At 45.1% G+C, this 15,606-nt stretch overlaps 1 protein-coding gene across 2 annotated transcripts in view; it reads left to right on the top strand.

Annotated features, from left to right (window-relative positions):
* The window catches only part of SGK3 (serum/glucocorticoid regulated kinase family member 3), a 3,149,190-nt gene that overhangs the window by 1,395,928 nt on the left and 1,737,656 nt on the right, over positions 1–15,606 (top strand). For both annotated transcript variants that reach the window (XM_044067369.1, XM_044067370.1), the window contains exon 9: positions 10,584–10,641. In XM_044067369.1, the coding sequence (XP_043923304.1) occupies positions 10,584–10,641 (58 nt within the window). The remainder of the gene's footprint in view (positions 1–10,583; positions 10,642–15,606) is intronic.

The following is a 15,606-nucleotide window of genomic DNA, read 5'->3' as shown; positions in this document are numbered from 1 at the left end:
TTTTATGCCTTTACTGTTTCAGAATTTACCTTGAACCAATTTTTTTTTTATCTGTCTTTTTTCCCAAAACAAGGGAGAAAGTATTCTTCATATTCTGAATGTCCAACGACAACTCAGATAATATCTAAATAAAACTCAGTCCTCAGGAATGCTGATCATTAGTTTGTCGCATTTAAAAGTAAGAGCAAAGGTCAACCATTGTCAAAATTAGAAGTTATGTACTCACCATAACGTTCCATCTGAGTAGGTGTATTCATTTGTCTGCAACCTGTGGGTTATGGATCCGATATCGGATCCGAACCGGCATGGTTTTCCAGCTATGGATCCAAGCTCTCAGCTCCTCCCCTCACCCATAATGCCCTGCTCTAACCCTCATGACCTCAGATCGAGTTTGCCAAAGCAACAATACCCTAAAAAGGGTAACAAGTAATATGCAGGAAACTGAAAGGCCAGGGGGATAGGAGGGCGGGATGGTTGCAGACAAATGAATACACCTACTCAGATGGAACGTTATGGTGAGTACATAACTTCTAAATCTGAAGTAGGATATTCATTTGTCTGCAACCTGTGGGACAGAGTCCCCAGCTACCTGAATCTTGGGCGCCATCATGGAAGGATATTCGAGCACCGCGGAGCCAAAGGATGCTCTACCCTAGATGCAAGATCCAACTTATAGTGAGAAATAAATGTATGAGATGAAGCCCACGTGGCTGCTGCACAAATATCATCTAGAGGAATCCTAGCCTTGAAGGCTGCCGAGGTAGATACTGACCGGGTTGAATGGGCATGAACACTTCCCGGTGCGGGCCTTCCTGACGCTTGATAAGCCAATAAAATGCACTGTGAAATCCAGCGGGACAGAGAAACTTTAGAAATTGGCTTGCCCAAATTGAATTTTGCAAAGGAAATAAACAGCTGGTCGGATTGCCTATGACCAGCTGTCCTGTTGAGATAAAATCTAAGTTGCCTGTGAACATCTAGTGAGTGTAACTTATATTCACCTTTATTTTCATATTTAGGGAAGAAAACAGGGAGGTTAATGGATTGATTGATGTTTGCTTCAGAAGCGATTTTAGGAAGGAAGGACGGGTTGGTCCTGAGGGAGACACGGTCCGGATGAAATACCAAGTAAGGAGGTTTAGCTGACAAAGCTTGAAGTTCAGAAACTCTCCTGGCTGATGTAATGGCTACCAAAAAGGCTGTCTTGTAGGACAAAAATTTGAGATCCACCGTAGCCGCGGGCTCGAAAGGGGGAGCGGTCAAGGCCTGTAGGACCAAAGAAAGGTCCCAAGGAGGAACTGCTTGTTTTATAGGGGGCCTAAGAAGGAAAGTACCTTTAAGAAATGTTTTACACAATTTGGCTGACATAAGAGGGTTAGAATCTTGACCAATGTGATAGTGAGAAATTGCCGCCAGTTGAACTTTGACTGTGGAACTGCTGGCACCATCATTAAAAAGAGAGGTTAGAAAATCAAGCACTACTGGGAGAGGAACCGTGAAGGGATTCAGGCCTTGCCGCTCCGCCCACACAGAGAAACGTTTCCATTTGCTTCGGTAAACCTTTCTAGTGGATGGTTTATGAGCCGCCACCAAAATAGCCTTTACCGGTGAAGAAATACCTCGAGTCCTTATCAAGAGTGGTACCGGTGCCTCCAAGCGGTCAGCTTCAGGTTGTCCAGGTTCGGAGGAGGAATGCAGGATGGATGGGATATCAGATCCGGATGGGATCCAGAATCCAAGGAGGATTCACCGAGTGAGACCTTAGGAAGGGGAACCAGATCTGTCGAGGCCAGAATGGAGCAATGAGAATCATTCTGCAACCCACCCGAGAAGCTTTCTGAAGAACTTGCAGCATCAGAGGCAAGGGTGGATAGGCATACAGAAGACCGGGTGGCCAAGCATGCACCAGAGCGTCTCTTGGGGTACCTCCGGAGGAGGTATTAGAGCGAAAAACTGTCGCACTTGGTGTTTGAGGGAGAAGCAAAAGATCGCATGAAGGGTTCCCCACCGTGCGAATATGCGTCCGCTACTTGACAATTGAGAGACCACTCGTAAGGGGTCAGAATGGTGCAACTGAGCTTGTCCGCTAGGATGTTGGACCGACCCGGAATGTGCGTTGCTATGAGAAAGCGATTGGTGGAGATTGCCCATTCCCAAACTCTCATGGCCTCTCGACAAAGAGGGTAAGACCTTGTTCCCCTTGCTTGTTGATGTACCAGACAACAGACATATTGTCCGATTGAATCGCAATTGTTCCCAAGGGAAGAAAGTCCTGAAGTGCTAGCAACGCTAAGAGCACTGCTCTCATCTCTAGAACATTGATATGCAGTAAGGTCTCTGAATCGCTCCACGTGCCTTGGACTGTCCGGCCCGCAAGTGCCCCCACCCGAGGCGGAGGCGTCCGTGGACACCGTGGCGAGAGGGGAGAAGCACAAAATGGGCGACCCTCGTGGAGATCCGGGAGTGGAGCCACCACAAGAGGGACCGCTTGCAAGCCTTGCTGATCGCTATGGGATGATGCATGGGAGAGCAAGGTATGACCACTGTACTAAGAGCGTGCACTGCAGAATGCGATATTGAGCCTGGCAAGAGGAAGAAGTGCTATCGACGGCCATGGACCCTAGAGCCCTCAGGACCAACTCCGCTGGAACAGAACATGAATGGAGAATGGCCCGCACCTGGAGCTGCAGATTTAGAACTCTGTCCGCAGTGAGGAAGGCTCAGAACTCCTTGGGTCTAGTCTGGCCCCTATGAAATCTAAGAGCTGAGTGGGCGCCAGGTTGGACTTGTTTGTATTTATTGTGATGCCCAGAAATGGAGCAAGATGGAGAAAGGAGTCTCACCGAGAGAAGTAGATGCCTTGTTGGGGCGCTAAGGCGCCAGTCGTCCAGGTACGGAAAGACCTGCACTCCCTGAAGCCTCAGGTCGGCCCCTACCACTGCTAGTACTTTGGTAAACACCCTGGGGCTGTGGTGAGACCAAAGGGAAGGACCCGGAACTGGTAGTGACTGGCTCCCAGCCGGAAGCGGAGAAACCTCCTGGAGCGCCTGTCCATTAGAATGTGGTAGTACGCGTCCTTGAGATCTATCGAGCACATCCAGTGGCCTTCTCCCAGAAGGGGGAGAATAGATTGTAGAGTGACCATTCGGAATTTTTCTTTGGGAACTGCCAGATTCAAGAGAGAGAGGTCTAGGATTGGTCTTAGTTCCCCCGTCTTTTTTGGCACTAAAAAGAATCTGGAGTAGAACCCTGATCCGATCTGGTCTGGGGGAACGGGCTGGATGGCTCTTTTCTCTAGCAGATGGCCAATTTCTGCCAAAGCGGCCTCCCTTTGACCGGGTGGTACGTCTGGGAGGGACTTCATCTTTGGAAGGTGAAGGAAAGGAATGCGATATCCCTGGATATGATTTGGAGAACCCAGCGGTCCGATGTTATGGACTCCCATGCCGCTAGGTGCCCCGAACGTCCCCGACTGCCTCCAGAGTAGAGCAGTCGGGCAACCCTCAGGGTTGCTGCGCGGGCCGTTCAGAGAAAGGTTCCCTGGACCCGAAGTTTCTGGGAGCCCCTCTGCCTCTAGGGCGGCGTCCTCCCTGTCCTCCTCTGCCACGGTAGGACTGGTTGTCCGGAGCAGGCTGGGACTGCTGCGACTTCGAACCACATCTTCTTCTGACCCTTTTGGTTCCTAGAATAGGGCCTCTGGGGTGCAGAGAAGAGGATTCCGACGGCAGACAGCGTCTTCCCGTCCTTCTCGCTCTGGGTCAACGTCTCGCGAACGGTCTTGCCAAACAGAGCAGAACCATCAAAGGGGCGTTCGCAAACGACGCCTTGAAGGGCTCAGAAAAATCGCAGTGGCGGAGCCAGGCCTGACGTCTCGTGACCAGACCTGTCCCCGCAGCTCTAGCGGCGCCCTCCGTAGCATGGGAGAGTAGCCGCATAGAAGTATTTGTGACTGACCTAAGAGTGGCCATTTTGGTGGAGTGCAGAACTCTGTCCTCCTCCAAAATGGACTCAGGGGGGGATGCAGCGTACTCCTTAATAAGGTCTCGCTGCATCCGAATAACATGTGCCAAATAGTTCAGCGCCCTTACCGAGAAGGTCGCCGAACTGAACATCCGCTTCCCCAAGCGGTCCATCATCCGAGACTCCTTGCTCGGTGGGTGGACTGAGGGACTCTCCTGAGCCAGTTCCCTCTTTGTGGCCGCCGCCATCAACATGGCATCTACAGGAGGCCCCTTACTCCAATGGGTCCTGTCGGAGGGCGGGCTAAGGATTCTATCAGGTCTTTTGGGAATTGGCTCCACGGTGTCCGGTTCCTTCCACGCCCTGGTGGTAATAAGGTCCACCAGGGCGTCGGCGGGGGACACCCAACAGGTAGACGGGCCCGTTTGAATGCCTCCAAGAACACGGACTCGTCCGAGGAAGACTTGGGGGCAGACCACCCCTAATACGGAGCATTTCCATGATGTCTCCGAGGAGACATCCTCGGGGTGACCGTGGGGAGCCTTCCCCTTCCTCCAAGTCCGTGTCTTCAGTGAGAGACTCGGGGGAGTCAATGTGCCTCCTTTTGCACGTATGCTTGCGAGGGGCCTCCTCTGGGGGGCTGTCAGAGGAGTCCTCGCAAGCAGCAATTTGCTCCATGGGAGCAACTTGGGGCACAGAAACGGGCTGTCCCAGGGGCCGGATGGTGGAAGCCTGGCCCAGTGCAGAGGGAGCGCGGGACGGAGCCGAAGCAAGTGCCGGGGGTCCGGAGACCCCCAACAGAGCCCTCTCCACTACATCAAAAGCCGAAGGGGAGCCGACCTCGACCAAAGGATCCGACAATCGGCTCCCCCTCGGATCCGAAGAGTGGATCGGAGCCGGCGCCGAGCACTCGGATCCGAAGGGACAGTGCGCTCCGACACAGACGGCGCCGGGAGCACTGATCCCCGGATCCGGCTCGGATCCAGGCTCCGAGATCGGGTCCGACGCACTCGAGGGCAGGGTCGGATCCGGCACGAGTACTATCGGCTCCGACCTCCCCGCCCGGCTGCTCGGCTCCAGTTGCTCGAACCCGGTAGCGGGTCGGAGAAGGAGCAATAGGCTTAAAAGGGTGTTGAGCTCCCCGAGGGGAGGCAAGAGCACTCCCATCTGCATCTGGGCCTGGATGAACCTTCTCATCATCCGTCCAGATCAGCATCCAAAGGCTATGGGTAGATCTCGACGAGGCTACCGAGGTAGGCCTGGAATGCCTCCTCGATAGCCTCGACGGAGATCGGTCTCCTCCTCCTCGGGACCCGGTGAGAAGCAAACAGGGGACCGGAGCCGAAGGAGGAGACCGAACGACACGGAGCCGGGAGAAGCTCGCTTGGCTGGCGGGCCGAAACAGAGGTCTCGGCCCGCCGCTTGGTGCTTCTCCTCCGTCCTTTCTAGATGCATCCTCTCCTCTCCAGAAGCGGGAGTTTGAGTCCCAGGAGCAGGAGGGGTGCCACAGGGGAACAACTGCAGCCGCAGGAGTCCCGAAGGAGCGGAGGTCGGAGCCGAGTCCGGCGGTAAAGACCCGCCAAGACCAGCTTGGACCTCCACTCCCTCAGTGCCCTGGGGTTGAACCCTGCACAAATGGTACAACCAGATGTGAGGTGTTCAACCCCAAGACACTTAACACACCGAGTGTGGCCATCAGCCGGTGAAAGCTTATGGCCACACTCGAGCATTTTGAAAATATAGACTTAGGCTGTTCAGCCATAATCTATAAAACCCAAAGTTACTGAAAAGTAACTTAAACAAAAAAATAAAGCACACAGGCCTACACACACACTCTACGTACAGCGAGGGAGGGAATAAAAATTATTACTGCAACTTAAAATACACTTAAAACAGTCTATATAAACGGGAAACCTACTACTTTCACACAAAAAATATTAAAGAAAGAAAAAATTCTCTATTTTTCAACAAGAAAATAGTCTACTTAGCTGAGAGCTATGTATCCACATCTAGTTACCAGCGCGGCAAACAAGATCTGAGGTCATGAGGGTTAGAGCAGGGCATTATGGGTGAGGGGAGGAGCTGAGAGCTTGGATCCATAGCTGGAAAACCATGCCGGTTCGGATCCGATATCGGATCCATAACCCACAGGTTGCAGACAAATGAATATCCTACTTCAGATCAGACTATTTCTAAATATTTTTTTCATGCTATTTCTTTTTGCTATTCTCAACATAACTAGCCATTTTCAGGCAGGGTCAGGGCCCATTCCACCAGGGATGTGGCTTCTTCAGTGGCTTTCTGGAAAGGGGTGGACATTAGAAGTATTCTAGAGGCTACATCTTAGTTCTCCTTACATACCTTTACAAAGACCTTTAAACTGGATTCCTTTTTCTAGTTCCAGAACAGGCTTTGCTAGGACCATTCATCAGGGTCTCTTGGATTCCTAATTTACTTCTTGCTCCCTGTTTGGATTCTAAGCTATGGCAATCTACCCGTATAGCTTAGACTTCTGCAGTAGTGTTCTCATGTGAACCATAATATAGTTCTGCAAGTAAGCCTACCATAACAGTAGTAGTTCTAGCAGATCACTGTTGAAGCCAACCCCTTCTTATAGTATTGATGACATGATATTTGTATTGCCAGGTGTGGATAAATATACCCTTTGGTGTATAGTTACCCATTTTATGTTATCTAGCATTTTTACTTTCAGAGCTATTGCCCCCTTCTTGGGGTAAAAAAACATGAGATTTTGGCAGTCTTATTGATTCATAGTTTCATAGATTGTTACAAGACTAATGACCCAGGGAATCTTTTGAAGTCTAGCCAAGTTTTGCTGAAAGAATGATGTCCTGTATCCAAATAGGACATTGAGGGCCAGGCATTTATAAGCTACTTATGTCCATAAGGTACATGAGTGCCAGGCCTGGTGTAAATTTACTATTCCCCATCCACTGGTCTAGGTTGTGCTTAAACAGGATAACAGATGAACTCAGCTTCACATGGATGGGAAGCCTGTTCCATAGGGGGCAGACTCTGAGACACATATCTGACTTGTCAGCATTTTCTGCTCAAGTCACAAACAAAATTCAGGTCCCTAGACCTTGTAATTCTGGTACTCTTTTAACTTAAGAATACATAGGAGATTCTTAAGTGTGGGGTTTGTGGATGCTTTGCAAGCCAGGTATAGATCACCCCTTAGCAATCTGTAGGAGACTGAGTATAGGGCAAGGGCTTTAAGGCCCACTGCATCAGGCAGGTTTGTTATTCCTTGTATTCTTTATGTATGGTACCTCTGAGGTTGCTCTTAACTGTCGTTTTCTGTGGAGCTCCTTGAGGTCATGACAGTTAGCTAACATGGAGGGTGCCCTTGACCTTTGAAGAGCTGGCTAGTGCAATGGGTAAGATCCCATTAGCACTGGTTACTGAAACAGTGTTCTATTTGAATGTCTACTGTTACAGTAAGTTTATTTAAACATCTGTTGTTTCTCCTTGCTACTAGCAAAAGTCAGTTAACAACTCTTTGTTTCATTGCTTATATTTAGTGGAACTGTTAAAATAATTGACACATGAGACATTGCTTTGCAGAACTCAACAAGAAGTCTTATTATAGTGCTGTATGTTATAAACAGTATTAGGCTTCTTTTCAAAGTTAGCAGCTGAGCACACATTGGTACCCTGTATACTGCAATCTGCCTTTTGCACACTTAAGCACATGCATAATTTGCATTTTTATTAGGTGTAGGGCAGCACTTGAGCAGTTAACAAGATACTGCGTATTAAATCAAAACATGTAATACCACTACTGGACTTAATTGCTTTCTCTTAAGCCATACTTCTTGCTCTCCTTGTGTTTGTCCATAGCATCTTCCTGTGAAATTTTTTTTCATGTGTTCTCATACTACTTCGTCTTTTTTCTCTGATTTTTGTCTACTGGATATCAAGCCCCCCACCATTAGACAAACCCAGTAATTTCCCAGTTTACTGGGAATACTTGCCTAGTGGGGTGACAGCTTTCCGGTGAGAACTATTATTCAGTCAACCGTAGGAATACTTTGTACCCTCACTGGCATCCTGGTTATGAGTACATTTGCAGTTTTCCTAACCCTGCCCTTGCTACTTTTGTCATCCCCTAGTTCAGGGGAATATAAAGGGTTAGTCCAGATAAAACCACTTAAGCTAGCAAATCTAGGAGACTGTCTCTCTCTGATACCCTCCCTATGGGAGTAGTAAAGACATCATGTTGAAATTTCCAGTAGTTTATTCAGTTAAACAGGTACATAGAGATTGTCTTCTACCTGCTTTGCTGAATAAACTGCTGGAAACTTCAACAAGGTGTCTTTATTGCTTCTACAAGGAGGGTATCAGGAGAGTCTCCTAGATCTGCTAGCTAAAGTGATTTTATCTAGACTAATCCTTTATACTCTGTGTCTCGTTAGTCCTGTCACCATGTGGGTCACAGGTGGGATACTAGACTTCATTTGAGCCCCATGGAGTATCTCTGTTTTCTACTTCAGGGGAGTGCGGCAGTGTACATCCTACCCGTTCCTAGAATGGACCTGTCCATCCTCCCTTGCCAAACTCCTTCAAGTTCTCGGGCTGTAGTCAGGCATTTATCCCTTTATTCCACAAGAATGGGCATTCTTGATTTATTCTTGGCCCATTTACTTTACTATATTTGTATTTTAAGTTGTTTTTTTTTTTTTTTAACCAGCTGAGTTCAATGTACTTTTATTTTTTAAAGTTATTTCATTTCTACTCAGGTTCAGGTGTTTGAGATGCAGCTAAAGAATGCTTGACGTTAATAACTGATATCAACAAAACCATCTTCCATTTTTCTAATATTAAAATATTGTAAAAAAAGGAAGTAGGTCTAGACAAAAATAAAATATAGGCTCTGCTGCACTTTTCTGATCGAACGAGTGCTGTGTAGCAGAGGATCATTGTACTAAGCTACTTGTGGATGGAAGAACAGTATCCACACAGGTCACTGACCATCATGAGCATCTGTAAACAGTTCTTTACAGTGAGCTATAGATAGTCAACATGCATTTCTGGAGCAGTGCTATGAAGAGCCATTATCTTATCCACTGTATTCCATGTAGGAGGACTCTTCTGGTGAAGCAGTGTGCTTACGTGCATGCGTCATTATTAACGTTTCACAAAAACAGTAAAATAGAAAAGCTTATATCTTGAACATTTCATAAAAGATGTGTTTAGTTTATTAGGCTAAAGTCTAACAGATATTAATGACAGAATTAATCAACCTTCTAGAAACTTTACATGCAGTTATGCTTGCAGCAGGATAATCTACCCAGTTAGGAAGCTTTGATAGATAGTGTGTGTGAGAGAGAGAAAGGAAGGACCCTAAAAAAAGGTACAAATATTCAAATTTGCTCACCACCGGCTTTTCCCCTGGGTCATTTGTACTGGATTTATTCAGTTCCTTTTTCTCACTATTCCAGAAATCCCCTGTAGTTGACACTGATCATTTGTTGGTGGTTCTTCTAAAGAAGGTGCATTACGGGCCATCTTACTTGGCAATATTTTTTTCTTTGTGATCCCTTTCTACACACTTTATTGCGTAATCTGAACCTTCAGTACTTTCAGCATAACATGTTCATTTCTGCACGCAGCTTTAAAAGACAGCAGTCATAGCCCAGGTCCGTCTGTCAAGCTTTTAGTGATGTTTTGATGTCCATTGTTTCCTCCAGTGGTTGAAACCTTTCTATAGACTGACTTATGCCTCTCTCTTAAGACAAGAAAAGTACTTCTTTGGATTTGATTAGCGTCAAGGGTGCTTGAGAATGAGTTACCATTGTTGGATCACTACAGTTGCAATATTAAGAGCCTGGCAGGCTCTGTGCTGCAAAAGTGGTGTGCCACTTTTTCAGGATGATGTACATGTACAGAAGCACACGTGCACTTCCCAAGGGCAGCAGTTGTGGAGTTCTCAAGGCTGCTGTGGGTTAGTAGGGGGCTAGGACACACTCCTTGTCAGCAGTATCATGCTGCACAGTGTCCTTGATCTTCTGGATCAGGTTGTGTCCATGAAGGGCTAAGGTGTGTCTGGTGGATGCGGTGAATGAGGGAGAGCAGCTCATTTACAGGTAGGGGTAAAAACTGAAATCTACTTCTTGGGCAGTTAATCTATCACATGCAGATGGCGGTTTGATGACCAGTTTGTTTAAGAACCCTAGTCTGAAAGCAAAGTAGTTTGTATCCTGTTTCTGTAACATTGGGCTAGCAAGTTAAATGCTTTAGCCACACAAAGTGGTACATTAAAAAAAAGGCTTAGCTGTAAAAGTATGGTTATCGGAAACATACACAATTTATATTTTGTCAAGTAATACCATCCTTGAAGACAGTATGCCCCAAAAAGTTTGGGGAAAGGTGTTACTATCTAATTTAATTTTTAAGTACTGTGCAATATGTATAAATGATTCAATTATTGCAGTGTATCTTAACTACTTTTGGCATTGTATCTGGAATAAAAATAAAATAAAATTATATAAATATTTGCAAATGCTAGGGAATAGCAATAAACTAGGAAATATTAAGTCTTGGGATTATTGAGTAGAACGTTTTCTTTGTCATGACTGACTTTCTGATCTTTATTTCAGGGCTAAGCCTACAGACTTTGAGTTCCTGAAGGTCATTGGGAAAGGAAGTTTTGGAAAGGTAAGGTTGTGATGCATTATCAGATAAATATTATTTATGACATTCAGCTAAATGAATCTAAAATGAATAAAGATGTACAGTTTAAATTGAGCTGTGTCTTTACTTTTAGTTTCTATAGTCATGTGTGTCTAAGAAGGATTTACTAGAAGTGTGTATGCCTTTTTCATAGGTTCATAGGTGTGGACTGGGCTAATGGCCCTGGAGCCTTTACAAGCCTAGCCATAGGATTACCCTGGCATACTGCCACCCAACCTTAGTTCCCAGTGCCTCTGTTGAGTAGAGCCACTGGAGTTATCCCTGGGGTGAATTTTCTGTTTCCCATCCACTCATCAAGATTTCTCTTGAAGAGGGTCAGCGAGTTGTTCTGCTTGACATGTATGAGAAGTCTGTTCCATAGCATGGGCAGTCTATGGGTTATGAACCTGTCCCTCCAGCATGTTCTGTTAATTGTGGTAATGAGGTTGAGGTCTCTGGAGTGTGTGGTGCGGAGGGATTGGGATTTCTTTAGATGTAGCATTTCTAACAGAGCTGGGACAGACATGGCTTTCTAAGTCAAGCAGAGATCGCCTCTAAGTAGGCGATATGAGACAGAGACTAGTTGGAGTTTTTGAGTCTGTCCTTATAGGACAAGTGTTTCAGGCCTAGGATCCTCTTTGTGAGGTACTTTTGCGGCCTCTCCAGTTGTTGCAGGTGTCTAGTGAGGTACATGCCAAATGGGGCATTGTACTCGATGATTGGCCTAATGAGGGAAGAGTAGAGAAAGACAATGACCTCTTTCTTCCTGGATGCAAAACCCTTAGTAATGAGATGTGCCACATAGAAGGCTTTCTGACCACAGTGGCAATGTGGTGATCAAAAGAGAGGTTGCTGTCAACCTGTGTTCCCAGATCTCTTATAATGCCTTCTGTGTTTAGTGGACTACCATCAATGTGATAATTCATGGGAACCAGGTTTTTCCCAAAGGGGATGATGAGACACTTTTTGGCATTGAGCTTAAGGCTGTGGTTCTGACGCCAATTGTTGGTCTCAGTGAGGCCATTCTGTAGGATGTCAGCCTCACTTTGGGGAGTTAATAATAGCTCCTAACTTGCAATTGTCTGTGAACGTTGTCAGCCAGAGTCCCTTTGTGTTGGCCTGGACTTCAGAGAAGTAGATGCCAAACAGGAGAGAACCCAGGACCGAACCCTTTGGGATTCCTGAGTGGGGAATGGCATCAGAAGCCTTGGCCAGATCGAGGTAGACTATATGAACCACCTTGCCTTCATCCGCAGCTCTGATGACTGACTCAAAGAAGTCGGCCAAGTTAAACAGGCATGATCTACCCTTCACAAAACCGAACTGTGCAGGATCCAGAGTTTGGAGATTCCCTATATCCTTCTTTATTAGGTCCATGATGATGCATTCCATAGCTTTGCATATCAGACTCGTCAGGCTAATGGGGCGTTAGTTCCCAGGGTCTGTAGTCACTCCTCCTTTGTGGAGTGGGATGATTGTAGCAGTGCGCCATTTGGTAGGGACAAAGCCTGAGGTGAGGCTGTGTTTGAACAGGGCACACAGGTGAGGTGCCAGTTCACTCTGTAGTTCATGTAGAACACATCCAGAGATATTGTCAGGTCCCATAGAAGCTGTATTCTTGGCCTTGGACAGTGCTGTTTTAACCTGTGCAGCAGTAATACTGGGTGCCTGACAATCTACTGGTATTGTGATTGGTCCTTTGGGGGGAGCGGAGAGGGGTAAAGTTGGCACTGAATCTGTCGGCCAGTATACTGGCAATATTTGTTGGCTCGGTCTAAGAGGTACCATTGTGCAGTAGCCCAGAGCAAATCTGGGTATTGTTCTGCGCTATTTCTGTTGAATTTAGTGCCTTGTAAATGGGCTCAGTAGATAAATGTGCTTTTCATGGTAGCCCTTAGATGAGTTGTTTTAAATTCAGTAACATTGTGCTGTCATTCTTAACCTCTGCTTCTTTAATTACATTAATAGTAACTATTACTTTATTCCCTTTTGCTTTGTTATACTGTGTAACTTTTAATCTGCCTTTGCCTCTCCTCTCTCTGCAATTTTTTGTCCCAGTCATTGATTGCTGTGTTGCCTTATCGCAGCGTGCCTTTCCTGAATTTCCAGTACTTCATAAAGCTGGTGTCTCATAGATGAGATCATCACAAGATGAAGAACTGAGCAGACCATCACCTACTCTGTATTATTAGCTTGATAGTATGGTATTAATAGGCCACTTATATCGGTTATAGCATACAAGGCCATGTCAAACCCAGATTTGATGAATATGCTTCACCTCAAAAAATCTAGATCCGTCAGAGCCCCAAGGGTGGGAGACTTAAACCTCGACACGGCTATTAATAGGACATGCTGGAGGGATAGATTCATCACCCAAAGACTCCCTATGCTGTGGAACAAAATCCCGGTATATGTGAGGCAGAGCACCTCGCTGGCCTTGTTCAAGAGAAATCTTGACCAATGGATGGGAGATCGCAGATATACCCCAGGGATTACCTCAGTGTCACTGCTCGACAGAGGCACAGCAAAATAACGGGTATAGTTCCTCATACTAAAGGGGTGGCGTAAGCCACAAAACTATGGGCTGGGCTTGTAAATGCCCTCGGGCAGATAGCCTAGTATAAACCTATGAACCTATCTCCTGGTTGCTGGTGATAGCTAGCATTTTTTTTTTTGACAAGCATAAAATGGGAACATCTTGCCCCAAGGAATATTAAAAATCTGAAAGGGGCATATATACTAGTTATGGTTATACATGATGCATGATCTGGAAAAGTTTGATTTCTTCAAATGTACTGTACCCATTGTGGTGATACATATTGGGCTTGGATGCTGGAGTCCTGCAGGGATATTTAACTAGTACCAGCTAGCCCTAAACATCATTAATGTCACCTGGTATCTTTTATACTTGCATAGGAATGATTCTCTGCCTTATGCTTCTTGGTTGCTGGTATATGCTGTGACTCTCCTTTGGCCCTGAATGTGATAAACTGGATACTTAAAAAATGATAATTCATGCCTAACACAGATATAACACTGTGTCTGCAAATATTACAGCAGCAAGAAAAAAACAGCAATACACTCAAAAATCACAAATACTGAAACAAGCGTTTTTGCAAGGAGTCATTCCCCTCACTCCTCACCCACATTACTTAAGTACTCAGACTCTGTGATTATAGGACAGTTTGTAAATAAAGGGTAAACACCAAATTGAAGAGACAATGTTTCCATAACTCCAGTCCAGCATTACACTGCAGTTAAGAGAATTTTCAAACTAGATGTGCGGTACTGTAAAGAACCATAAGAATCTTTGTTACCTGAAGGAACAAGTTGCAAAACCCATTTGGTGCAACATTTAATGTAAACATCAGTCATACATTGCATTAAAAATGCTGCATAAACATACAAAATAGATGACAGTGGAGAGTTTTGTTAATGCCGTTGTATTGCTGTTAATGATAATATGGCTGACTGTAACCTGCTTTTCTTTCTAGAAGATTATTGTATAGCTTAAAGACTATGCAGTTGACATAACTAACCTCTGGCTGTATCATGGCAGAAATTTTTATTATTAAGAAACATTTGCAAAAACAGACTGAAACAAACAGTAATCATCAGTGGTTTAACAGCAATTGTACATATTCCTTTATGTTTACATGGTATTATAGGCTTAAAGTTTAGAATATTCTTTAGGCTGGGTGTTCTAAAGACCTTCATAGTAATATAAGGCTCACTTTGGCTTCTGAAGCTTCAGTTCAGTTTCATTACGCATTTGTCTTCCATTCATAAGTTAAAATTCTTCAGCCATTTTTCACAGCTGTGCACTTGTGTTCACATTTTGCCATTTTGGTAGTCCATCCTTGTAAGCAACGTAATAGGGAGGTGTGGGACTTCACCTGCATAATTTCTTTTCTTACATTTGTGTTAGGTAGAACTTGACATATCAGTGCTTATTTTCAAAACTGCCAGTGTTTTATTTTCCTTGAAAAAATAGTAAATCAAGAAGTTTGGAATTTTGCTGATTGATTTTGTGGGATTTCAGCATTTCTTGGATTTTCTCTATTTTTCTTGAAGTTCATTAGCTAAAATGTATAAATGTGTCTGCCATTGTTGAATCTTTAGTTGTTTTCCCAAGATGGTAAATCAGAAAAGTCTTTGTTCAAGAAGTATAATTGTGGACAGAATTTCTCTATTCGATCAGCACCCAGAGTATATGTTTTACTTTGGCAAAGAGGATCTCACTAAATACTGAAAACGCTATTAATCCTTCACTTCTTCCGTTTTGTCTTCAGTATAGTTCCAAACCATCTAGGGACTTGCCCAGTTCACAAGTCTCAGTTAGCAATGTGATACTTCATTGTACAGAATAATCATCATTGTGAGAAGCAGTACTGTTCATTATCTCCCTCAAAATATAATCACCATGTTGGCAACAGTTCTTTATTGAAGGATCATTATGAAGGGACACTGAAGAAGCTCTGATATCCAGTAGGTATGAATTATCCCTTTCATCTTATTTAGCCTCTGTAGGTGACGTATTTCAGAAAGAACCAGTGAGACATGATTCAACAATGATTCATCTGTGGAACCTAGTGAATCATAGACAGATTGAATGGTGAACTTTTTTTAAAGACAAGCCTTCCCTCTAAGTTGATCATTGCTTTTCAATATTTAGAGACTGTCACCTCTTTTACCACAGGCACTGCCCTCATCTTAGTTGTTGCTGAGGTTGGGAACTTCCTAGTTTTAGTCTCTGGTTCAGAGCAGCCCCAAAAGCCCCTCAGGTATCTTTCAAAACCTTATCCAAAAGGCCTTCTAATGAGCTGTGTAGAGCATCCCATTGTCCAGAGAAAGTAACCATAGCTAGTGTTAGAGAGGTTGCTCCAACTTTGATTTCCTGCAGGGACTGCTTTGTATCTAGGTCAAGTTATGCAGCTTACTGCTCACTGC

The sequence above is a fragment of the Protopterus annectens genome, chromosome 3.part1, assembly GCF_019279795.1.
Source record: "Protopterus annectens isolate FY-2018-M chromosome 3.part1, PAN1.0, whole genome shotgun sequence".
In the NCBI taxonomy this organism is placed as follows: domain Eukaryota; kingdom Metazoa; phylum Chordata; order Ceratodontiformes; family Protopteridae; genus Protopterus; species Protopterus annectens.
This window is presented reverse-complemented; position numbering and strand designations above follow the sequence as displayed.